This window comes from Anguilla rostrata, chromosome 5 (genome assembly GCF_018555375.3).
Source record: "Anguilla rostrata isolate EN2019 chromosome 5, ASM1855537v3, whole genome shotgun sequence".
Classification (NCBI taxonomy): domain Eukaryota; kingdom Metazoa; phylum Chordata; class Actinopteri; order Anguilliformes; family Anguillidae; genus Anguilla; species Anguilla rostrata.
In genome coordinates, this window is record NC_057937.1 from 55,113,331 (window position 1) to 55,139,424 (window position 26,094).

Below are 26,094 nucleotides of genomic sequence, written 5' to 3' on the forward strand. Positions count from 1 at the left end.
ACAATAACACGCAACATTCGGCGAAGAAGAAGAATGTTTCGAATGCTTTTCCGGGGCTACGGACGGAAGGGGGGGTTGGCGCTCGTGAAAGAAACGCTTCTAGCATGTCTTCGTTCCGTGACAAACATTTCCAAAGAATACAGAAAATGCAACGTTTACCTTCCGCTGAGGTTATTTCCCTCGTTCTGTGGAATCCAAAGAATGAAGCCTCCACAGTCGCACAGCAGATACACATCAAGGATCATTCTGGACATGCATTCCTCGTATAATTATTTTTCGTTTTATTGTAAATGAGATGAGCGCTCAAAAACATTTGATGAATATTAAAACCAGCTCAGACCACAGTCAAAAGAGGAAGCGGTTTCCTGTCAAAGCTGCCCGACTTTGTCTTTTTATAAATATATAAATAATGTAACATGTATTTGTCAAGTAAATGGTTATGAATATTTGAATGCAAACTGCTTATCATACAATTCCTCGCAAAAACACTGAAGTCGAACACATCCAGGAAACAAACCAGAAATAACAACACAAAATATTTCACTAATGAAATGACTCAAACAATACAATTATGTGTTAAACCGATCACTCTTCCTGTGGGTTTTTGGATGACATGTCAGTCTTCTGGATCCCCGACCAGCGGCATCTCCTTCTGAAAAAGAAGAAATAACAGTGCGATCAGTACGATGGTATCAGACAGCCACTGAGCAGGGTTTTAGTGCTCTGATTTGAGGTAGTGCTGTGGTTTGACTTTCCGGTCAGGAGCATTCTCAAAGACGAGCCAAGTTCTGAAGACAAGCCAAAAAAAAAAAAAAAAATGTTTGAAAGCCACTTCAATTTAATTAATTCTGTCTGACGACCTTCATCCAGACTTGGGAGAGGGAGCCGAGAAAAACCTTTTACCAAAGACCAGATATTAGCGCCGTCAACGATGGGAGCGGAGAGCCTTCCAGCCTCAAAACCCAAACGCTCTTCTGCACAATGCTACAGACGGGCATGCCAAAACTTTAAAACAAAAAACAAAAAGGGGAGCTTGCCTGCAAGCGGGAGAATTTCTTTGCCAAGTCCACGTTGGTTCGGCCTTTTTGGAAGGGGTAGGACCACAGAATGGAATTCCAGCACGGGCCTAGCCTTTTCACCCCGTCCCGCAGATACTGGACTTCATCCTGCGTGAAGTTCTTTCTCTCCCTCCTCTGAGAGACCGAGGGGGGTGGGGGGGGGGAAGGGGAGAGAAAGACAGAGAGTGAGAGAGACAGAGAGAAAGAGAGAGAGGCCCCCGCGTGCTTTTTCATTTGCGGAAAGCCCGCTAGCGGCATAGCTGCGCCCCCCCTGCCGCATTGCCTGGTAACTCTCCACACCGCGCGCTCTGCGCCCCCCCCCCCACCCGCCCCGCTCCGGCCGCCCCGCGCGCAGGGGGAGGAGGGAGCACCGCGGGCCTGTTCCCCTTCCCTCTCGTTTCGGGAACATGGCCGCGCGCTCCGCCGCTCCCCGCGGCCGCGCCTCTCTACAGAAAGCAGCGGCCGCTGAACGCCGTGTCACAGGCCACCTGGACTGCGCTGCGACGCGGAGAAAAAAAACAGCGCGGGGCTTATCTGCGCAGATAAAAGAAAGCCTTAAATTAGGGGGGGGGGGGGAAGTGCTGAGCCCACGTAAATAATTTCAGCTGCAAGCATTTGGGGACGGGAGAGAGAACCCGAATAAGCAGACACTCCACATTTTCTAAACAATAAAACAATAAAATAAAAATAGACATTTTTCACGCAAGTGAAGACGTTCAAACAAGCACGCCGTTTTAACGGAAGGGGGGCGGGGTGTTGAAACTGCAGCTTGTACAAAACAACCCGGGAGAAGTGGGGCGGGGTGGTGTGGGGTGGTGGTGGGTGGGTGTTGGGGGGGGGGGGGGGTGAGTAAGAGAAAAAGCAATTACGTTGCAGGCGCGCTCGTCCCCACGCCGGGCTTCCTGGCGCTCCTCGCAGGCGGGCCCCTCCCTGTGGTATGCGCCCCCGTCTGCGCGAGGGAGAGATACATAATTATTAAACGAAAGGCGAGCCGAGAGCCCGAAGCTAGCCCCCCCCCCGGACGGTACGAGCGCGTCGTGAAGTCACCCTGCAGCTTAGCCGCGGGCTAATCGCTGTCAGGTGGCCGCCGGGCGAGCTGATCATTTATTATGTAGCTGGGAGGAACGAGGGCAAACTGGAAATAGACAACTCATTATACTGCCTCTACAACAAACAAAAAACAACGTGCGGACCGTGGGACTGGAAACGGCCTCCGCCGCCGCTGCCATCTCTGCCAACCTCAGGCCTACTTTTTGACGGCCGCCCTATCAGGGGTCAGTTGATTAAAAAAAAAAAAACCCCGCCACTTGCGGTGCCGTTTAGCTAACGTGCTACGCTAACGTGCTACGCTATCGTGCGATTCGTCCGGCCATTAGGCCTTGTGTGTTTCTGCAGGCGTGGGCTCTGTCAACATGGCCACTGTGTACTCTCTCTCTCCTCCTCCTCCCCGCCATTTGGAAACGTGATCGGGGCGGCCATTTTAATGCCTGCGGCGCACATGCGAGGCCAGTTAAGTGGGGCCTGATGGTGCTTTAGAAGCGTATTGATTTCCGGGCAGGTTTAATGGCGACTGAGAGGCAGCGCGGCTTCCCCTCCGCGCGACGCACCGGTCTCGTGAACCCGTGGCGTTAAAACTGCGGCCCGGAAACCACGGAGGACTGCGGTGTGCGTGTGCGCACGTGTGTGGAGCCTGGCGCTGGTCGACCCAGACCCCCAACCTCCCCCCAACCCGACCCCCCTCCCCTCCCGCTCTCCCTTCCGGCAGCCATCAGGAGAAAAAAAAAAGACTTTCTCTCAAGCTCAGTCATTCATTCAGGGCCATTAACCAAAGCAGGAACCAGAAGCCATGGAGGTAAACTAATGGCCATCCTCTCCAATTGCATTTTTCTTCATTTCCTTGAAACTGTGTGTAAACAGGTTATGGCGGTTTCGTTTATATGATGAGGGTGTGTGCATGCACACACACACACACACACACACACACACACAGGCCAAACACAGGCACACACATACATATACACATACATATACACACACACACATACCAGGCCAACACACAGGTCCCCACAAAAAGCCGCACACACACACACACACACCACAGGCCAAACACAGGCACACACAGCAACATCACACACACCCAACACAGGCACACACATCACACACAACACAACAGTGCACACACACATGACATACACACACACACACACTGGTACACACACTACACCACCCTACACACGTACCACACACACATACACCCCCCGGTACACGGACAACACACACAGGTACACATGATACACACACACAGGGACACACACACAAACGGTAGCGTACACACACATAAAACACTGGAAAACACACACACAACACACAGGCACACACCAATACACACACACACACACACACACACACACACACACACACAGGTACACACTGGTACACACACACACAGGTACACACTGGTACATACACACACACACACACACACACACACATACACACACACACACACACACACACACAGGTACACACTGGCACACACACACACACACACACACACACACACACACACACACACACACACACACACACACACACACACTGGTACACACACACACACACACACACTGGTACATACACACACACACACACACACAGTTACACACTGGTACACACACACACACACACACAGTTACACACTGGTACACACACACACACACAGTTTTAAGAGCCAGCATTTAGCGCTCGCCCTCCAGAGGGTCAGCGGCTCCCCTTGGCGAGTCCTTAGGACGGTGCGGCCCGGCCAGCGCTCCAAATCAAACAGGGCCGTAACTCACCGGGGCCCGCTGACGCGCGGGCGAGGCCAGCATGACATCATCAGCCCGGGCGGCCGGGAGATGTAAATATGCAAAACCGGGCGTGTTCGCCGACGCCGACTCCGGAACATTTCAGCTCGGTCACCTTGAGTCCGAGAGAAAGCGGTCACGCGGCGGTGAAAAAAAAAAACAAACCGGCCCAGAGTGGCCAAACCCCGAGCCCTGGCAACAAACGCCACGGAAACCACCCCATCCGCACGCAGGAGCAACCGGGAACTGACAAACGCCCATGCCTCCATAATGCACCAAACGTGCTTTCAGAGGCGTATCTGTTACACTGCAAACATGCTAACAGCCAGCTGCTCCCAGCGGCAGTTATGTAATAATGACTGACCGCTGCTTACAATTAAACTGCTTTTCCACCGCTTCGGAAGGGACTGAGAAGGTCCTTTCACTAGCAAGACCGATCGTCGGCCAGCTCGACGAGACAATAGCGTTTAGCGCTAGCAGCCTTGGCGTAACAAAAATGCATTTAGAGGGGAGATCCGGCGTTGGATTGTAAATCTGCGCCGAATGACCTTGGCTTTTAGGTCCGTGCCGTGGTGACATTGCTAAATCCCAAGCCCAAGTTACTTAAGAGAAGCACACCAGAGAGGCTGAGCTAGTGAATTATTTATAAATTAGAAGAGGGGTGGGCGAGCGAGAGAGAGAGAGTGTGTGAGAGAGAGAGAGAGAGAGAGAGGAGAGGAGAGGGGGAGAGGGACGAAACGGGAGAGAGAAAAGGGGGAGAGGGGAGAGGGGGGGAGGGAGAAAGAGAGCGAGGGGGCAAAAGAGAGAGAGAGGGAGGGACACAGCACGAGCTGGTTGGAGAGTGAGACAGGAGAAGATATAGAGATTAGGAGAAAGAGAGGAGAGAGAAAGGGTGTAAGATAGGGAGTGGGAGAGAGTGCGGGGGGAGGGGGAGGGGGAGAGGGGGAGGGACCCGCCCCCTGCGCTGCGGCTAGCTGGCCCGCTGCTGAAGGCTGTGTATCACAGTCCGTCTCCGCCTGTCACTGAGGCAGCCTGGAGCCTTTTCCACAGGTCCGCAGGTTCAGCGCGTGTGTGTGTGTGTGTGTGTGTGTGTGTGTGTGTGTGTGTGTGTGTGTGCGCGTGCGTGTGTCGCAATGCACACACAGAGATAGGCCGCACAAGCAGAACTGGTCCCAAAGAACAAAAACACCCTTTCATGTTGCGCAAGCACACAGCCCCTTTAGGGGCACTGCGCAATACACACAGACACACACACACACACACGCGTGCGCACACACACAACACTGGATTCAGATCACGGAAACTGAAAGGGGATAACAGTACTGACGGACTGCTGATGACAGAATGTATTTTATAATTCTATCTTTGTGGCCCGTCTCCCCCTCCCCCTCCCTCCCTCCCTCCCCCCGCCACCCCCCCCCTCCCTCCCACGCCCAACAGCGGACCCCCGTTGTAAAAAGGAGGGTCTGTGTGCCCCTCCCCAGCAGGACTGGGCTCTGCTCTGACGGGACACAAAGGGGGCGGGGGTGGGGGTGGGGGGGGGTCCTCCCACTCGGAACGGCACATTCCCACAGTCCTCTCCCGCGCGGCCAACGGCGCCCTGCGTTTCTCCCACCGCAAATGTTTGCAGTGGAGGCTCGCCCCGCCGTGTTTGCGTTTTAAGAGGACGTCTCCTCACGGGACGGGTGTCGCCTCCCAGCGCCCGCCTCCTCCTCCGGCACGCCCCGGGTCTGAGCGTACACGCTGTGCCCGAGACAGTCTGGGTGAGCAGAAACTGTCTTCAAACCGCGTGGTGTTTTTTTTTTTTCGTCTTCCATCAACTTCCGTCAGCCCCTACGTTGGAGATTTCATTTTTTTAATTACGATTCGCGATTGTTCAGATGTTCAGGTACCCGTGGATAGAACGTACGCAACAACAAAAAAAACGAAACGGTTCAACGTTCATGTCGTGGACATAAACGTTCATGTCATTAAAGTGTAGAATGTGGGACGTGCGGTGTGAAAGTACATGGTGAAACGGGGGTGGTCCTTTACCTACAGGGTCCTGGGTTCTCTTAACTGGAGTCAGAGTCATCCCTGGAGAAGGAATAAACAGGGGAATAAAAAAACCACACAAACAGCTGAAGAACGCGTGAATTCGGAAATGAAACTTACAGGCTGGCCCGGCTGTGCTCCTAGGGGGCGAGAGGGCGCCCCAGCGGAGGGGAGTCAGGCTGATTTCTGCGGCGGGAGAGGAGGGGGCGGGGCCAGAGAGGAGAAGCGTTAGAGCGTTTCTGACCCCGCGCCGGCCATGCGAAGGGGCGGTTATTGCAGAAGAGTGCTGACAGGGCAATCTGGAGCCTGTGGCTGAGGGGAAGAGACAGATTTAAAAAACAGCACAGGGAAACCACAGCGCGCCTTCAGTGAAGGGGGGGGGCACATCTAATCTTTAATGCGGGGGAGGGGGGGGGCTTCGGTTCCGCCCACAACGCCAGACGCAAACTGATCTGAGAGCCCCGAAGAGGAGTGTAGCAGTGAGTGGCCACGCAGCCCCCCCCCCATCCCAGGCCCCACCCCCCACCCAACAGGCATTCTTATAAATACCCTTCAGAAAGGGGGACATCTTTCAAGTGCAGGAACAGGGTGTGCGCACCGTATCGACTGACTGTAAACAGACAGCGCTTCGGTGTGCGATTACGTGACTGCGTCGGAGCTACGCAGCAAAATCGCAGGAAGCCCCCCCCCACCCCCACACGGCCCCCTTAATGAGATTCAGAGACCCAGCGCGGGGCTACAACGCCACAATGCCTGAACACCACGCCGATTTCCACACGTTTGAATTCTTCAGCCGCCGCTGCGTATGCGAATCAGGCTTCAGAGCGTTCAGGTCCATCGCCTGGTTTGTGAGCCGGGCGAGAAATACGTTTTATTTTAAGGGAAATGCAGAACGTCTCTGTTTCACGCGCTCTCGTACACTTTGGGGAACAGCGCGCGGTGCGGCTAACAATTCAGACTTCCTCAAAAGGGCTTTTGCATAAGAAAGCAGGGTGAGCTTCCCTCTGAGTCTGGTGTGTCAGCACTCCGCTCGGAGCTGGACGGGCTCCAAGCCGGCAGCGCCAGGCCTGCACCGCGAGGTTTTCACCATGGAAAACAGACACACGCGCACACACACACACACACACACACACACACACACACACACACCGCACGGACACACACACACACACACACACACGCACGGACACACACACACACACACACACACACGGACACACACACACACACACACACACACACACACACACACACACACACACACACACACACACACACCGCACGGACACACGCACGCATGCAAATCCTGGCAGGTTTACATGTCACCGGTAAACAGCCGCGTTTGTTTGAGCCGTTCGCCCTGACCGGCGGCCGCTCGACCCGTCGGACCGTCTCCTCACTTCTTCTTTTTTCTTTTTCTTTTTTTAAACCGACAACAATGCAGCGGCTGTCAGCCGAGGCTAGCGCGCGGCGTGCTCGTTTACATGCCGAGCGTGCCACAGCGAACCGCGACTCCCAGCATGCCCCTGGAGCAGCCTCCTTCCTGTTTCTCTGCGCCGCGGCGCAGTTAGCGCGTTAGCGTTGCGCCCGTTTTCTGGAACGGCGGGAACGTCGGACGGGACGGGGAGGCAGTGGCGGTTTTGGGAAGGCCAGGGGAGCGCTGAGAGAGCAGGACGCGGGGTCTGGAGTGCTCCCGTGTGGCGGGTGTGGCACCTAGTTTGGCGTCGTCCCCGTGGTTACCTGCTAACCGAAATCAGTACAGCCGGTCTTGCAGTGCACTGGTGCCCGCGGCCTGGTGCCCGCGGCCTGGTGCCCAGCTTGAGGAAGTGGTGCAGAGAAGCAGACCTGTGTGGCGTGTGAAAAGCTGTTTTTGGGGCTGCTGTGGAGCTGAGGGGACCCCGGGGCACGGGGTGTGGTGTGGTGGGGGGGGGTGGGGGACATCGTTGAGGGGCGGTGCTTACGTGCGCAGCGCCCCTGCTGGGCGTGTCCTGGCTGGGTTCTGCGCCGCTGTCTGAAGCGGGCCTGGGCCTCCTGCAGGACGGCGTGCCGGTCGCACCGGTGCCGGCAGGACCGCAGGATCGGGCCGAAGGTCCGGCTGCTCAGCCCCGACAGGCCCGTGGCGCACCCTGCCCGGAGAGAAACGCTGTTACACCTGCCCCCCCCCCAAAAAAAAACACCCCCGCGCGGCACCCACGGCTACTGTCAGAGAAACACGCGCCGCGAATGTGATCTGACAGCATGCCTGCCGCATAGCAGCCAGTATCTGTGTCAGAATCAGTGTACGCCAGGGGAACACAGTCCCCCATTTACAACTTCCACCGTAAAGGAAACAGACACAGAGGCCCGTCCGCTTGCGACACAGAATAAATCATTCAGATCGCAGCGCGGTGGAACAGGAGGTAGAGCACGTGGCCGGGCATCCAAATTCCTCGCACGTTTGGTTATGTCAGTAAGGAACAGTGGCCCTGGTGGGTCTTCCTGGAGCGTGTTCCTCTGTCCTGCCCGTGTGGTGGGGCGTTAGCAGCGGGGGTAATGCAGGTACCCTCGTGCTCAGAGCCTTTCCCAAAAACACTGAGCCGGAAGGGGTGCAATCGCACACAGTGGGACTGGCGCTATATTCACTCTCAGGAGTTTTAATTAGCCAATCACATCTCCACATAACACAGTGTGGTGAATAAAACAACAAGACACGCACGCCTTCTGTAGCTTCTAACCCTTTAAGGTGTGAGATCACCAACATGTCATTAGAATGTTCTTAACTGAACGCTCTTATGATGTCACAGCCACTGCTGGTAATGGAAAGCAATGGAGTTCTAGAAAAACTGACTTAGAATTTTGAAAAAAACATTACAAAAAACCACTACACAAACTACCATTCAAAGGGTTAAATCCGCTCCTCAGGGACCCAGGAAAACAGGTTCTCCCCTTACCTGCTCCTGAACACCAGCCAGTTCGGACCAATCGCCAGCGTTTGTTACTAGGCTCTATTTTTTTTTTTTATTGGGTCACCGAGTCTGTTTGGGGGGTGGGGGTCATTAGCTCCACCCACTGTGGGGCTGAACACGCTCCACCCCTCCCTTTCGCTCCTGAGCGTTTGAGGACAGTTTCTCAGGGGCGCAGGTGCACCGCGGCGTGCAGCTGGGAGTGCTAAACCTCCGCAGCGCTCCCATTTTCAGGAGCGTTCTGAGCTCCTGAAAATTTACGAGCGCTAACTGTAAAAATAATTTAGGGGCCCACCTGCTTATTGTGATGCATTTGTGTGCCGCTACATTTTTTCAGCTGAGGAGCGCACGTGCTGCTGGGGAACAACGTTAGCGCAGAGCCCTGGAACCCCTCAAAGCCCCACAGTCCCCAATTCCAGGTCAGACTAACAACTCACTCCTAACGAGACGGCAGGTGCGCAGGCCGTTCCCCGCCGGCCTCTTTGCTCTGAAACCGGTCGCGGCTTCGGCTGAACAGAAAGGAGGGGGTGGGGGGAGGAAAAAAACTAAAGAATGTGTGGATATCATTTTCCTGGGCCCACCCCCTGTTGGCCACTGGCCTTCTGAAACCCGAAGTGCTTCCCGCCCACTTTTGTGGAAAACCAATAACAGGAGCTTAGCTGAGACGGCCACGGTTTCCACGGTGGCTCCTGAGCGCAAAGCCCTCTGATGTTTTTATGACCCACCTGAGCATCGGAAGGAACCCGGCGCGGTCGCGGCGTTGGGCGTGCGCAGGATCCTCCTGATCTCGCCCTCCAGGACGTCTGCGCACAGGGACATGTGATCTGCGGGGAAAAAGCCACCCTTCCCATCAGCCCCTGCGTCCTCCCTCTTTCCCCGGCATCGGTTTCATTTCACACTCAGAGGTCGCCGTCACCTGAGCAGTGAGCACAGAGGCCTGGCTTAGGGCCGGCAGAGAAGCCCCTTACAGCTTTTCAGAAAACACATTTCCCCCACAAACACACACATACATGCACACACACACAGACCCACACACACACATGCACACACACACAGACCCACACACACACACATGCACACGTGTACAGACCCACACTCATACATGCACACGCACACAGACCCACACTCATACATGCACACACACACAGCAAAGACACACAGCAAAGTATATACATACACACACACACCCCTACACGCAAATGCATGCAAATACATACACGCACATGCACACACACACACACACGCACACACATACATCCATACACATACACACACACACACATGCACAAAGAGACAGATAGACACAGAGAGAGACACACACACACACACACAACTTTGGATGCCAGCTACTTTCCAGCCACAGATCAACCCTGCTGCCCCCTCTTTCTTAAACGGGAGCCACAGACAGTGTCTGCACACGCCTGAGTAATTCTGCAGGACAGACACGTTCAGTACCTCTGAAGGACGGGCTCTCACTGCGTGCAGCTCTCTCCTTGGCTGGGTACGGACGTTTGAAAATCGCTCGGCTGAAAACAAACGGGCCAGAGTGAGCGAGACGGAAACGCATCGCGGCGAGCGGCACTCATGTGAGGAAGACTCTCCCGCTCCGTGAGCCTGAGGCCGCGGTATCACACCATGGGGCTCCGCCTCCACGCGGCTTTTTAAAAGACCCCGCGCTGAACGCTGGCGTTTAACAGGGCCAGCTAAGCATGACGGACAGCGGTGTGCTCAGAGGAGTGAGTGCTGGGGGACATAGAGGCTCTGCTGCGTGAGAGGTCTGGACTGTGAAGGGTACGCGTGTGTGTGTGTGTGTGTGCGCGCGCGTTTGTGTGTGTGTGGTGTGTGTGTGAGAGTGTGCGTGTGCGCATGTGTGTGTGTGTAAGGAGGCGGGGAGGCAGGGGGCGGGGCCAGCAGGAGCCAATCGTGTGCGTTCCCCGTGCCCCAGCAGACGGAAATGCAGCAGCAGTGACTCTGGCAGGGACAGGAATACTGATGAAGAGCATTCTGGGAGCCCCCCCCCCCCACCCCTCACTCCTGCAGGGACCCCCACCCTCTGCAGAGCAAGGGGCTGCCCGTGTCTGGTCAGCAGGGGCCAACGGGAGGAGAGGGGGGAGAGGGAGGGGAGAGGGGAGGGGAGAGGGAGGGGGAGGGAGGGGATGGAGGGAGAGGGAGGCGAGGAAGGGGAGGAGGGGGAGGAGGCGGAGGGGAGAGGGGTGAGGCGAGGAGGGAGCGGAGGGAGGTTGGGAGGGAGCGGAGGGAGCGAGGGAGAGGGGTGGAGAGTGGAGAGGGGGGAGCGGATGAGGGCGAGGAGGGAGGAGGGTAGCGAGGAGGGGTGGAGAGTCGGAACGGGGCGAGAGGATCCCCTGGAATCCCGGGCTGTTGACGGGGGAGAAGGAGACGGCCGGGCCGCTAACCGGTCCTGCCTGCGGGGCTCTGTGTGGGAAAGCTGCCCGAATTCACCGAGACGACCCCAGGGAGTCCCCCTGCGCCCCCCCCCCCTCCCCCCAAAACCACATTCCAAAACGTGCGCGACCGCTCTACAGGAGTAGGGGGGGGGGGAAAAAAAGGCTGCGTCGTAAATTTGTTTTTTTAAAGCGAGCCGGGCTGGCAGGGTCTACCCAGAATGCCCTTTTCTGCTCGCGTACGTCTGTCCTGAGCGGCTGACATTTCAGCCCACTCCACAACAACAAGCCGTTTCCTTTGTGGACGGCTGAACCCTCCAAACCTGATCTGCAGGGTCTGAGAGGCGGGGGGTGGAGGGTTGGGGGGGAGGGGTGGGGGCTGGTGGGGGCGGGGGGGGGATCTGAGCCCACTCCCAGCTGTACCCTCCGCCTCCTCTGCTTGTAAAATGATTTCATTAGCGTCTGATTCCGGTCCTGTGCTCTGTGCAGTGAGTTTAGACAGAACTCCAAGCCCCCTAATAAGCAGCCTGTGCGCTGTGCGCTAACGTTGCGCCGCGTTCTAGCGCGCTGTACAGTGCACGCCGACAGGCCCGTGGAATGCAAGACATTCTTGTGTGCTGAGACAACCTGTTTTCACAAAGGCCCAACGCAAACAGAGGAGCGGAGAGAGTGTACCTACATGTGCAGCGTTCCTGCAGCACACAGGACCCGACGGCGCACAGCCCACCGCGTGTGTGTTTAATGTGGAGGTGCTCTGCGGTCCGGCATAGTACCTCTCTGGGGGCGCGGGGGGAGGGCTGGCCGCCCCCTCCCGCTCCCTGGGACGTCCCGTGACCGGAGGGGTCAAGCTGAGGGGCATCCTGCTGCAGACGGAACGCACGTTGCCCCCCAGCTCCGCGGGCTCACTCTGCCGCGAAGCTCCACCTGGTGGCTGTGGGGCGGTACTGCGGCTGAGCTGCTCTCTGCTGGACTGGGCTGACTGCTGTGATGTTCGGCTCTGTGGTGCAGCGCTGGCCTGGAAAATCTGCCTCCTGACCGAGCCCTGGAGACACACACACACACACACACACACACACACGTACACACACACACGTACACACACACACACACACACACACACACGTACACACACACACACACACACACGCAGACAGACACACAGACACACACACACACAGCACACACACACGCAGACAGACAGACAGACACAGACAGACAGACAGAAAGACAGACAGACAGACACACAGACAGACACACACGTACACGTACACACACACACACACACACACACACACACACACACACACAGACAGACACACACACACACACAAACAGCACACATATACACACATACACACACACATAAACACACACATGCGCGCACACACCCACACACACACACACACACAAGGCACGTAGCTTTATATTAGTGTCGCTAAATTAGCAGAGACGTCGGAGAGTCGACGTGCCTCACAATGGCAGAGGCCCTGTAAACAGCGAGGGGCGGGCGCAATGTGACTTAATAAACACCTTCAGCCTCGGATCTGAGCTCAATCCTGACGGGAGGCGAGGCTCCCCGTCCTCAGTGGCAGAACTGCGACTGTTACGGAAAGCCAACTGCCGTAACTGCCAGAGAGGGAAGGAGCCGAACCAGAGTCCCCGTCAGCAATTTAACAGCGCTGAGAAATGAAGAGAACGCCGTCCGCGGCGCGCTTCCGAAAGTGAACTGAGACTGGGGTAAAGCGGAAGCTAGAACGAGTGGCTAGGGCTTTGTGTGCTGGGGGGGGAGGAGGGGGGGGGGGCTGAAACTGCACCGTCTGGCTCAGGGGCGGATGAAGGGTTTTGTGCTCGGAGCGTCCGGGCCTTACCCTCGGAAACCTGCCGTCAGCCCCGGAGTTCCTGTGGGGGTCCTGCCTGGGGGGCTCCTGCGTTCTGGGCCGGGCCGGGGTGCGCTCCAGGTCCCTGCTCTCGATCGGGCCTTCGAACCCCCGGCGGGACGCGCCCCCCTCTTCCCCCCTGCCTCTGGCGCTCCGGACCCGGGGAGTCCCCTCCCAAAACCCGGCGGAGGCGCAGGAGGCCGGGGGGGGCGTCTCCTCTCGCCCCGACCCACGCCACTTATCTGAGGAATTCACTCCTTCCCTCTCCCCCTCACCTCCCAGCACAGCCTACAGAGAGAGAGAGAGAGAGAGAGAGAGAGAGAGAGTGTGTGTGTGTGTGTGTGTGAGAGAGAGAGAGGGAGAGAGTGTGTGTGTGTGTGTGAGAGACAGACATACAGAGAGAGAGAGAGAGAGAGTGTGTGTGTGTGTGTGTGTGTGTGTGAGAGACAGACATACAGAGAGAGAGAGAGAGAGTGTGTGTGTGTGTGTGAGAGACAGAGAGAGAGAGAGTGTGTGTGTGTGTGAGAGAGAGAGTGAGAGAGAGAGAGAGAGAGAGAGTGTGTGTGTGTGTGTGTGTGTGTGTGAGAGAGAATGTGTATGTGAGAGAGAGACAGTGTGAGAAAGAGAGTGTGTGTTTGTTTGTTTGAGAGAGAGAGAGAGAGAGAGAGATACAGAGAGAGAGGGAGAGAGAGTGTGTGTATGTGTGACAGAGTGAGAGAGAGAGAGAGAAAGACAGAAAGAGAGAGGCCCTGTCATACCATAACCACCACCCCCCCCATTCCACTTTTGAGCTTACTGACTCTCAGCCGTGACCTCTGCTTGCTTGCAAAACCCTGTCAGAGTGGGGGGAGGGGGTTAGGGGTTGGGGGGTGCAGCGCGCAGCTCTAGGGACTCTATGATGCTCGTCTGAGTGGCGCATGCCTGGGATAACTCAGTGAGATGCCTACCGTGCTGGCGATGTGGCAATCAGCGCATACACACACACACACACACGCCGTACAACAAAAAGGAAACATTTCTGGAGGGCTGCTTTCATGCCACTAATCTGACGCTTTTGACAAATGTCGGGGAGAGAAATGACTGGTATGACTCTGATCTGGCCAGGCCCACTTAAGCCGTCCCTCTCTTTAATAATTATCTCCCTTCAGTTTCTGCTCTGGGGAAGCCCCTCCCACTGTCCACCTGAAGCCCCGCCTCATCCCCACCTCTGACATTCCGTCCACAGAAACCACTGGCCACGCCGTGAAGCTCCTCTGAATCTCCACTGAACCCTACAGACACCCTCAACTTTGCCCTAATGAATCCCCACTGAACCCTACTGACACCCTCAACTTTGCCCTAGTGAATCCCCACTGAACCCTACTGACACCCTCAACTTTGCCCTAGTGAATCCCCACTGAACCCTACTGACACCCTCAACTTTGCCCTAGTGAATCCCCACTGAACCCTACAGACACCCTCAACTTTGCCCTAGTGAATCCCCACTGAACCCTACTGACACCCTCAACTTTGCCCTAGTGAATCCAAACTGAACCCTACAGACACTCTCAACTTTGCCCTAGTGAATCCCAACTGAACCCTACTGACAGCCTTAACTCTACCCTAATGAATCCCCACTGAACCCTACTGACAGCCTTAACTCGGCCCTAATGAATCCCCACTGAACCCTACTGACAGCCTTAACTCTACCCTAATGAATCCCCACTGAACCCTACTGACAGCCCTAACCCGGCCCTGGTGAATCCCCACTGAACCCTACTGACAGCCTTAATTCGGCCCTGGTGAATCCCCACCTCTCCCTGGAGCTTCTCCAGCTGCTCTATCCTGGTCTGTATTTCCCACGCTGACCTCCAGTAACTCCGCAGATCGCCGGGGGGCCCCGCCCGCTCCAGGGGGTCGTCGAGGTCGACCCGGGGGGAGCGGCTCCCTCCGTCCGTCCCCAGGGTCGAGGCTTCCGCGGGAAAGAAACAAAAATTCACTCATCTGTTCCACCAAACACTTGCAAACAGGACCGCTGGGCGTTGGGTATGTTCACCGCACAGCGAGCGCCGGCGCGGTGCTAACCGCAGATCAAAGCGCCTGTTTCCAGCGTTTGAAGTGCCGTCAGAACGCTGCTCTCTGGAGGGAATCCAGGGCCCTAAGCTAACGGATCTGCGCCGCAGCACACGCAGGGCAGGGCATGAAATTCAGAGACGGGGTGCGATAATGAAGGCATGCGGAGAATGCAGGCGTGAGGGGCGCATCACGGTCCCCACTGCTAATGACACGCGGCCTATACTGGACCTACACACACCACCGACACGACGGCATATGCACACATACACACACACTCACTCGCACGCGCATATGCACACATACACACACACTCACTCACACGCGCATCCAGCACACACCCCACACACCACCTCAACCCGCCATATGCACACATACACACATACACTCACTCACGCGCATACGCACATACGCACACACACACCACCACACGCATGCAACACATCACACACACTCACTCACACGCGCATATGCACACATACACACACTCACTCACACGCGCATATGCACACATACACACACACACACCACACACACACACTACACACACCACACCACGCGCATAGCACAACATACAACCCCACACACACCACTCACACGCATCACACACACACACACACTCACTCACCAGCATCGCACACATACACACACACCACGTGCTCACTCACTGCACGGCAGTGAGCAGGACAGTGCAGCACCCAGCTCACTCGCGATGGCCACACTATCAGACCAAACCAGCACACGCACACTGCACGGCTCCTAGCAACACAGCTCACAGCCCACCACCCCACCTCCCGACCCAGTAGCGCCCCCCCTGCCTCTCCACCCCTCGTCCACTCACCAAGCAACGCTGTCACCACTCATCGTTGCACAAGGCGGCACCTTCGCTCTGTCCTGGATACCAGAGCCTGCACACTCGTAGGTCCATCTACACTAGCGTCACCCGGTTGGTTCCTTCCAGCCCTCCTTCAGTTCCTCGGCATTTAAAAAATACGAACACCGGCTAAACGATCTTCTGAACAAACCAAGTGCGTTCGAACGCTGTGATCTTCTTAAGGTCACAGAGACGGCAGACTCGGTGTAACTCTTTGGCTGGTGTTTCACTGCATCACAGGACGGCCGTAGGTGCACTTTTAAACAGCAGGGCCTGGCTAACGGTAAGCCTCCCCAAGCACGCGGCTTCACTTTAAAGTTTAACAGAGCAAACGTCTCCATCGCTTCTCCCCGCAGAACATGTAGCAGAAAGCTGTCGGGCGCTGTCAGGCCCAGAGTAATGTCAAGCACCTGGATCACCAGCGCTTCTGCCTCTTAGCAGATAACCGTCGCGCGGCGTAAAAAATCCAGATCGATGCGCGGCTAGCGGCTCAGAATAAAAACGGCTGGCGGGATTAGAGCGGGGGGGGGGCAGGCCACTCCAAACCCCTACAGAGACGCGGCCGGTATCGACCCGGTGACAGCGCGCCTCAGAGATTCGGCGACAGCCCCGTTCGCCTCAGACGAGGCAGAGCCCGCGGCGAACGGCGGCCGGGCGCGGAGGCTAAGGCCACTCAGACAGACTAAAACCCCGCTCTGCCCGTGAGCCGCAGGCTAACGAGCGCAGCCGCTCTCTCACTCCAACGCAAACACCGCGTCGGCATGAAGCGCCTTTGACCGCCGGTCGCTCTATTTACACACCCTGTTTGCTCGCTAACCCTCCCCACCACCCAGGGCCCCCGCACGCAGCCAAAAACACTGAGCTAACCCAACACGGTTAGCCGCGTGACTTTCACAGGGATCAAATGTACTCAGAGTAAAATCAACTCTACAATTGATTTAACCCTGAACATTTATCTGTGTGGAATATAAATTCGTATAATTTCCCACGCTCTGATGCTCACAGTTTGACAAACTTTGGTTAAACCTCTCAATGCGGCTCAGGGGTCCACAGTCCAGTGTCTCAACCTGTCCGTCACAAAGCCGGGCCTCAGGGTGCAGTGTGGGAATGCGAGTCCTGTACACACGTTAAACTCCCTAGTTTGTAGTTCCTCTGGGTGTTCTATGCGCATTGTGTTATGGGATTGAGGAAGTAAGGTGCAGCCTGTGCACATGTAAACAACAAACCCCCAAGAACCACTCAGCCCCTCCCTCCCACACTGGAAAGTGTGCATACATTATTTATGTATATCGTTCTCTTGTAATGAACGTGAGAATCCTTGTCAGTTTAGTGCTGTGCATTACAACCACTCTCCAGCGGTTTCCAAAATCTTAAATCACCGCTGCGATTGAAAGAAAGCAGGAAAAATGTAAAGTAAATACTGGGGGGGGGGAAAGCATGCAGCACTTGTAAAAACACACGTATTACACACACGTTTTCTTCTGTCCGCACTAACAACGGCCCAAAGGGCAAAATTTACTGCACAAAAAACAGCCCTTTTCACATTCCGAAAAACATCGTATGCAGCGGGGGGGGCCGGGGAGGGACAGACAGGAAGGGACACCGGCGGCGCCGGCCAATCACAGCGCCCGGCCTTTTCCCAGGACGGCCCAGAGGAACCGGTTTTAATGAAACACAGAGCCGGGGATAGGTGTCCTGTTACAGGACGGCCTGAGACTGGGTGTACTGTAAATCCTGCGGTCGCCACGGACCGTGCGGTGTGCAGATGTAAGGGGGGGGTGGGGGGGGCTCACCGCAGGACTCGGTGCAGTGGCCCAGCGCCAGGACGATGCACAGCCGGTTCCGGGGGTCCAGGCCGGGACAGGACAGCAGGGTCAACAGCTGAGGCACCAGATGGTACTCAGCCAGTCCCGAGGCCAGGGGAGCTGAGGAGAAGGGGGGCGGGGGGGGGAGGAGTGGGGGAGGGGGACACACGCCTGATCATTGGACAGGAAATGAAAAGCCCTCCCCTGCTGCCCCAGCTCATCCGCCTCAGCAGCTGGGCGCTTCAGTGAGTCCCTCTCACCCGGGAGCCCAACCCTGCGGAAGGGCAGCTCGTTAGCCTGCGCAGCGCACGCTCGCCCCCCGCCGAGCCGCGTCGCGCGACTGAGCCGCTCGTCACGGGCGCGGGCGGGGCCCCACGGCCGCACCCCCGAGCCTCAAATCACAGCTAGGCCCGCCCCAGAGGCAGCCGGGGGCTAAAGCTCCTCTGCTTACCGCAGCTCTACCGCCAGGCTAGCGGCTGTCGTCAGCGAGAGACACGGCTCTCTTCTGACCGGCGCTAGCTCTCCTGTAGTACCTGCGCGCTGAAGTGTGATAATCGGAGGAGTGCGCGCGCTTCGGCCACGGTTCTGCACGTGTGCGGGGCGCGGCGGGGATTCTACGCGCAGCTGGCGATTCCGCGCTGGGTGGGGAGAGGAGAAACGGCGCCAGCGGTTAGCCGTCAGCTCACCCTTGTCGGTGACGCAGGCGCTCAGGGTCTTGGTCGCCATGACGGCCAGGTCGCGGGCCAGGGGGCTGCGGTGGGACTCGGCGGCGAACCTCACCAGAGACCGGGCCAGGGTCCGCAGGCCCCCCGTCGAGGCGAAGCTCTCCTGGGCGGACGCTGGGGAGAGCCGCGAAACCAGGGAACGCGTCAGACGCAGACCAGATGAGGGGACGACAGCTCCTCAACAGCTGGAATGGGTCAGTTTCCATAACAACCACAGACAGCTGTGATAACGAGGTCAATTCAGGTGTAAAAATGCAAGTCAGAATAAACATGAATTACTCCAGCCCTTCCATTGGGTGGGACAGACTATTTCAGCCATCCCATTGGTTGGGACTCAGATTCCAGCCCTTCCATTGGGTGGAACTGCATTCTCCTTCACCAACATTCCTGACCTTCAGGCAATCTATGATTCAATAAAATCTGTGCTGAAAGATAAAATAACACCAGACTATTGCGTGAGTGTGCTTTTTAATCCCAGGATACCATTATAATTACATTCTTTATCTTTTATTACACTCACAATGGAGTATAGATTTTTTTTTGTTTACTTGGCGTCATTACACCATGGCGATAACACCTCCTAATCATATTTGATTTTCCTACGTGCGCGGGACGCCTTTCATATGTATTTGCAAACCAGTTTCAGATTGAATGGCAATAACGCATTAGTCACGAAAAAAACGAACACTTCCAAAAGAAAAGTGCACCTCCAAGCAGAATTCTACAACTCTACAAATACCGAAGAGACAGCCAACTCTCTGAAAATGCTCTCATTTCACTGAGCTAGAACAATGCAAAAATCAATGCTGAAAAACGTGGGACCCCCCCCCTCCCCCCCAGTGAAGCCGAGAGTAGCATTCATCAGCCATTAGCAGGGCCTTGGTCCCTCTCTTGTCTCATAACCCATCATCTGTGGCCGGTGCTTGTGCAGACTCAGTGTTCTGAGGGCAGATTGATTTTGCATTAAGGAGCCCCACCGCACGGGCCAGCGGGCAGTAAAAGAGCCGCCCTTTGTCTCGCGCCTCCCTGCGGGGAGAGAGATAGCGCGGACGCTGGGCGCGGACGTCGTGCGCGGACGTTGTGCGCGGCTGCGGCGCTGTAGATTACGCGCGAACGGAGCGCGGCTCGACAGCGCTGAAAACCCCGCGCGCGGTTTCCTGCCTTCATTCACTCGCACGCCGTGTCGTTTCAGTGATTTTAAATCAGGAGCTAAATGACAGAGCAGGGCGCCGAAGAAAGCGGTGATTTCAGGTCTTACGTCATGGAAACAACCAAGTGAGAGTGGCCTGTTCAACTCCTTTTATTTTCTGCAATAGATCCCTAATTACATTTCGTCCAATCGCTACTTAACAGGCCGCCCATGGGGGATGGGCTCCCCCTCTGCAGGTTCCTCCCGAGAGTCCTTCTCATCAGGGAGTTTTTTCTTGCTGCTGTTTGAGGTTTTTTTCCCCCACTGGGGAGTTTTTTTTTTAATCTCATGTGCTTGCTATTGGGGGGTTTTGCTCTATTTCTGCTACTCTATAAAGGATGTTTGTGACGGTTTTCTGTAAAAAGCGCTATGCAAATAAAATTGATTTGATTGGATTAGTGAGCGCACTCATTTGGCCAATCCAAGGAGCAGCACTGCTCCAACATAAGGACTTGTATTTGTGTCATGACAAGACCCAGAGTGGGTCAAATCCGGACCATGGGAGCAACAGCACTGAGGCCCACACACCCGCAGGGTGCTACAAAACTGCCCACAGTACTACCCATGGAGCGAGAGTTACAGCCACCTGAGTATCCCAACCTGCCCCTCCACAGAGACTTTACTAACTCAGTCTATTTATCATCCATCCATACATCCATCCATCCATCCATAACCAAACCTGCTTATTCCTGGTCAGGGTCAGGAGCCTATCCCAGCATGCACTGGGTGAGAGTCAGGAATACACCCTGGACAGGTCGCCAATCTATTGCACGGCATTATTTATCATTCATTAATATATTAATCAATAATGCAAAAAAGTGAACAGCCCACAAACAGCAAAGGCTCGAAAATATTACCGAGATCCAATACTAGCACCACCACAAAAGAATAAGCTATTACATCATTCCCAACCTTGCCAGAGGGTCGCTGGCAACAAATTCAATCTAATACTAAAAACTCTACGCGCGAAAAAAAAATTGATTTTGGTGCAGAAACACTGAGGTCTTTTTAGGAATGCTAATGCTTCTTATAACTCCCTTGCTGTCCAGGATTTCAGCCTACAAAATTGCAAATTTGGCTAATTTCAGGATTTTCCAGACTTCATCAGATTACGTGAGATTAGGACTCCATGTGCGAATACGCGAAGCCAGGGCTGCATACTTACGATTATTAGCAACAATCATCCCTATTAGGGAGGTGATTGGCCGCATGATCTCCACTCTGGGCAGTGCTAGTTTCTCCAGCCATTTTCTGGCCTCGGGGAAGATGGTCATGCATATCAGCTGGTTCTCTTCTGCCAGACAAATTTACAGAAAAGCAGATTCAACAGAGGAAAAAAAAATAAAGAGCATGATTTATTACAATGGCTCTTTGCTCTTTGAAGACTTGAGCGCTGAAACGAAAGGGAATCGGTTAAAATAACAACCTGTGAAAATTCATTTTAAAATAAATGGCACAAGCGAGAGGGCGCATTAACACACGTGAAGAGCATGAAGTGTCGAGGCAGCTGAAGTGCAGCGTTGAGGGTGAGACCATGTGAGAGGCCACAAGCACAAGACGTTCATGCGGAATACAAGATGCTCAACTCTCACACACAAAGCTTCAACTGACCTGAACACAGACGCATACACAGAGACACACACAAGCACATGCGCACACACACACACGCACGTGCACAGAGACCCACATGTGCACAGACATAAATACACACACACACTGACATACATACACAAACAGACGCGTGCGCAGACACACACAAAATGGATGAAGAAGCATGCGCATCTGAACCTCACCACCTCCCTCCACGCCTCTCTCGCCGTTACCCAACGAGGAGGCCCACAGGCTCATGGCGTCACGGAAATGTGAAAAGGACACCGCGTTAAAAAAATGACTTTACTGTGCTCCGCTGGTGAAGGTCCGGCACGCCGGTCTGTGATTACAACAACAGCCCACCGAGATGACGGACAGGCACACGGAAACATTAAACAGGAAGATCGGCGCAGCGGCGTGAGGGCCTTGCGCTGGCGATCGCGCCCGTCCACCCCTACCGTTCTGCGGGTTGTTCACGCAGCCGCACAGCGCGCTCGACACAGACGTCCAGAGCTGGCACCGCTGAGCGATGTCAGCCGCTCCGCTCGAGGTGGGAAAACTCGTCCTTCACAGAAAAAAAAAACACAAAAAAAAAAAACAAAGACTTTTTTTTATTGGGGGTGGTGTGCAGCAGTAGAGTCTACAGGCAATTGAAGCAGCATCAACTGTGATAAAAATCCCATCTGTACCTGAACAAATCCAACAGGACTTCCATGCACCCTGTAGACTTGGCAAACGTCTGGCCAGATTCTGCAACAGAAGATGGTAAATCAGTCCGGCAGAGCCAAAATTGACAGGTATGGTCATATGTTATTAAAAAAAAAAGAGATACAACTATTACATTCCCCACAGTAGGACTTGGGCTGCAACACGGTATGAAATCATAACAGACCAGAGCAGATTCCCAGGCCAACAGGGGAAGGTCAAACCTCAAGGTCAAGGTCAAAACCTGCTCTGCCATATGGCTGCTTGGACGTGTGATCTCGCCTTGGCACACATTTGCTTCCTGCCTTCACAGTAGACTCAAAATTCCATCTTCAAACATTAAGGGCAAACTTAAATGCTGTATATTTACATGTCATCTGTTCCTTTGTTGGGTTTTGTAAATTACATAAGGGTATGAGGTTACAATTGCACCATCACACTTGGGATTCAAACCAGCAACACCCTGCTTACAAGTACAGTACATGAAACAATTGTCCAATCATGACTACCCACTGCAGAAAGTTAGGCCAAATGTAATATTCAGAGATATTCTTACTGTTATTGGCGACAAGCACCGACACCATGTACACCACGACCCTTTTCAGGGTCAGTGGGGAGTCTTCCACAAGCAAATGCATCATGTATGCAAAGATGTCCACTCTGCACAAAATCTGCTGGCAAAACACTGCAAGACAAAAAAAACATACAATACAGCTTCCAATCATGCTACAACCGTCTGAGAAATCATGCTTATATATGGTTTCAGAATCTAGATGCAGGCAACTGATCAAATTGAGCAGAGCATCTCATTATCATATTTCTCAACAAGGCATCAAACTTTAATTACTCCATGGCATAAACTACATTGAAAAATGATCTATTGTCATTACCTCATGCCGACAGAGGGGAGTATTGAGAATATTTTCAAAAATGAGAAAGAGCACCGCCTATTGAAATTTCGCACAATTACAACCTATCAGTAGTTCTACTGCATAAGCAGTAAATCTTCACTTGCTGTAGTTTGTCATCAACAATAAAAAATACAGGCTACCTTTTTAGAAATGGTGCAGCAAGGCACTATTTTTGAAAATAAATCCCAGACCAAATGTCTCAAAAGAATTATAATTCAGTCTTGAAATTGGCAGTTCGCTGAGATAAAAGAACACCATGTTTATGGTTAACACAGCTCTACTGAACTACTGTGTGTGTGTGTGTGTGTGTCCACTTTTCCTAAACTTTAACTTCTAATGCATAGGTCTTATTTGAAGAGAACCATTTAATACAGTTAGATATTCCATGTCACATGGTCAAGACAAGATTTGCTACTAGTATCTATTCAGTCCAAAATGTCCTTTAAGACAGGACAGAGCACATATATCACACGCACACACACACACACATGCATGCGCACACACACACCCACATGTGCACGTGCGCACACACACACACACACTCACACACACACATACACATACACATACACACCCACACACAGACTCACACTCATGCACACACACACACCCAAACGCACCACTGTTCTCTGCCAGGCCTCCCAGCGTAAAGAGGGCTGCCTCCTTCACCTCCAAGTGCTGGCTGGATTTAGAGAGGTTGTAAACAAACAGGACACCACCCGTCTCCCGGAAATAGTCTATAACTTCCCCTGGGGAAGGAAGCAAACAGACACATCCACGGTGACATTACAGTGTGCTATTCCAACGCACTGACAAGTGCAACTGGCCTGACTGCTGCTGTTCTGCATTCATAGTCCTAAATGTCCTACCCACTTTAAAAATTATTTTTATTTTTATTATTTAGAAAATACAATATTGTTTAATCTTTTGCCAAGCAGTGCAGATCCATGATGTTGACTGATTTTTATGATATCAAGGCTACTAAAATAACTTAATAAAAAGCTGACCTTTTTCTTGACATATGGAGTATATGGTGAGCAGAGCTTGCTTCTGTGCATCAGGACAATTCATTTGATACTTGAGGCACTCAAGCAGCAAGTTCAGATCGGTCTTGATCGCTGTAATCATCATGAAATGCAGTTTCACTCATTTCTCTCCAGTGTTATGTCATAACAAACCACCACATTGGAAAACAGATCTCAACTGTGTGTGCTCATAGAGATGTTTAAAAATGTAAATACTATCTGCTGGTAGTTGTTTACTCTAAACGCTAATATCATATATTTAGCTGGCGATTTGCCAGACGTTAACTCAACAAAAAATAATCTAACCCGACAAACTACAACGTCAACCGTTTGCTGTCATATACTGTGTGTTTTCCCAGCTTGCTAGTCTAACGTTTGCCAAACTGGAGATGTTCTTACGAAAGCCAACTTACCACAATTTAGCATATTTGCGTCCGATCCATCCATTTACACGCTTTCCATTTGTTTCGTTTACTCTACAGTTAGCTAGCTAGAAAAATTTTAGTTGTTTCCTTGGAAGAAAACTATTTTGTGCTCAAAGATAACGAGTGCTTTGCGAGTAATCTTGCTAACTTTAGCTAGCCAGCTACTCTAGCTAGCTAGCTAACATTAATTGTTAGCAGGATAGCTAGCTACATCACCCGAAATCTGACTCGTCAGTTGACTAATGTTTACCTAATCTGAGGCTGACACACACTTATTTGCTTATTGTATCTGGCAGAAAGTGATCAGGTTGTTGGAACGTTATTCCAACGAAGATTACTGTGCAGGCAACAGCTAACGTTAACAACCTTTCTTACATAGCTATTGTGCTTGACACCTAGACAAGTATCTAGAAATGAGTGGCCTAATACGCAAGTCATGTCTGGCGGCTTACGTCATACAAACAAAAATCTTTGACGATCCAAGGCCTTCTGAATATCATTCACTCATCTTCAATTCTGATTGGAAAGTTGTGTACGTAGAGGAATTTATCAACTCCCTAGTCCCTAGCCACTGTAGATAGGATAGTAAGGCATAGGTAAATCTCTCCTGTGTCAGGAATCCATGTTTTTTATTCTATATCTTGCTTATTAAATTAAACTGGCTAGTGCAAGCTAGCCACTGTATATTAGCCACCAATAGGATGCCAAGTTTACCAGTTTTTAGTGCAATTTTCAGCACGAAAACAAAGAGGTAAGGTAGGCAAGTTTTCTACTTTAATGCCGTTCTTCATCTACAAGCACTAGACATATCTTGAGCTGAACCTGTGCTGGCCAAACCCCATAGCCTAGCTCCATGTCAAGCATACATATTAAGCCAACTTCTTTTAAGTGGTGTTGAAATTAAACCAGAAACCAGCGTGACTTCTGCAGGGAAGATACACCCTGCTACCAAGCTCACTGCTCTTCTATAACACTGTTGAAACATGTAATAAATGTGGCAATTCACATTCAGTACAAGGACAAATAAACATGACAGCACTAAAGAGACACTTCATCGCTGGAAGTTGGCAGGCATCGAAGTGTACTGCCGACGGGTACAAATAGGTAATGATTTTGACGGCCACTTTGCCAACAAATGCTAAAAGAAAAAGAAAAAAAAAGCACCGGAGCCGGAGGCTATATATTTCGTATTCTAAATTATGCTCGATCTCCCAATTTGCAGCGCTACGTAACGCATACAGACCTTTAACAAGCAACCTACTTAAACCTCCCAAATTGTATGCCACTGTGTTTGAATTAGTCCCATGGCAACTAAGACAATGTATGGCACATTTGCATGCAGTAAAGGTACAGCAGAGTCTCACTGCAAGTGGAAGTGATTAGATTTTTTTTTTTTTTTTTCTGTCCTTTAGTACAGATTCTAAAGGACAGGATGTGAAGGAGGCTGCATGTATGCACTTTAAATTGGGTACGGGGGTATTCTCCACCGAGTGAGGTTCTTAAATTGAGTGGAATCGTCAAATTCAGTAAATATAAAGTTGTATGAATGTACATTAAAAAAAAATATATTGAAATAATGTCTTCTACAACCTTTGGCAAATATATTGGTTTTAGTGAGAAAAATGCATCTATTTTTA

At 53.0% G+C, this 26,094-nt stretch overlaps 1 protein-coding gene across 1 annotated transcript; it reads right to left on the bottom strand.

Annotated features, from left to right (window-relative positions):
* Positions 1–257: 257 nt before the first annotated feature.
* terb1 (telomere repeat binding bouquet formation protein 1) lies at positions 258–24,989 on the bottom strand. Its single transcript, XM_064338010.1, has 20 exons — positions 24,446–24,989; positions 24,015–24,125; positions 23,628–23,756; positions 22,653–22,781; positions 22,081–22,141; positions 21,850–21,956; positions 20,967–21,095; positions 18,574–18,726; positions 17,834–18,007; positions 14,950–15,134; positions 13,148–13,444; positions 12,053–12,321; positions 10,333–10,403; positions 9,603–9,701; positions 7,897–8,061; positions 6,056–6,121; positions 5,936–5,977; positions 1,928–2,007; positions 1,038–1,193; positions 258–652 (listed from the first exon to the last, which is right to left on the bottom strand). The coding sequence occupies exons 1-20, from the start codon at positions 24,477–24,479 to the stop codon at positions 617–619; spliced, it is 2,493 nt and encodes an 830-aa protein (XP_064194080.1). The 5' UTR covers positions 24,480–24,989; the 3' UTR covers positions 258–616.
* Between the last annotated feature and the right edge of the window lie 1,105 nt (positions 24,990–26,094).

What these genes read in the sequence shown, in the direction of transcription:
- terb1 (XM_064338010.1), bottom strand. Translation starts at nt 24,479, where the DNA reads ATGGATGGATCGGACGCAAATATGCTAAATTGTG. An exon ending in AGGCCTGGCAGAGAACAGTG is followed by an intron (nt 22,782 to 23,627) that starts GTGCGTTTGGGT and finishes TTTGTCTTGCAG; the next exon opens with TGTTTTGCCAGCAGATTTTG. An exon ending in CGTGAACAACCCGCAGAACG is followed by an intron (nt 21,096 to 21,849) that starts GTAGGGGTGGAC and finishes TTTGTCTGGCAG; the next exon opens with AAGAGAACCAGCTGATATGC.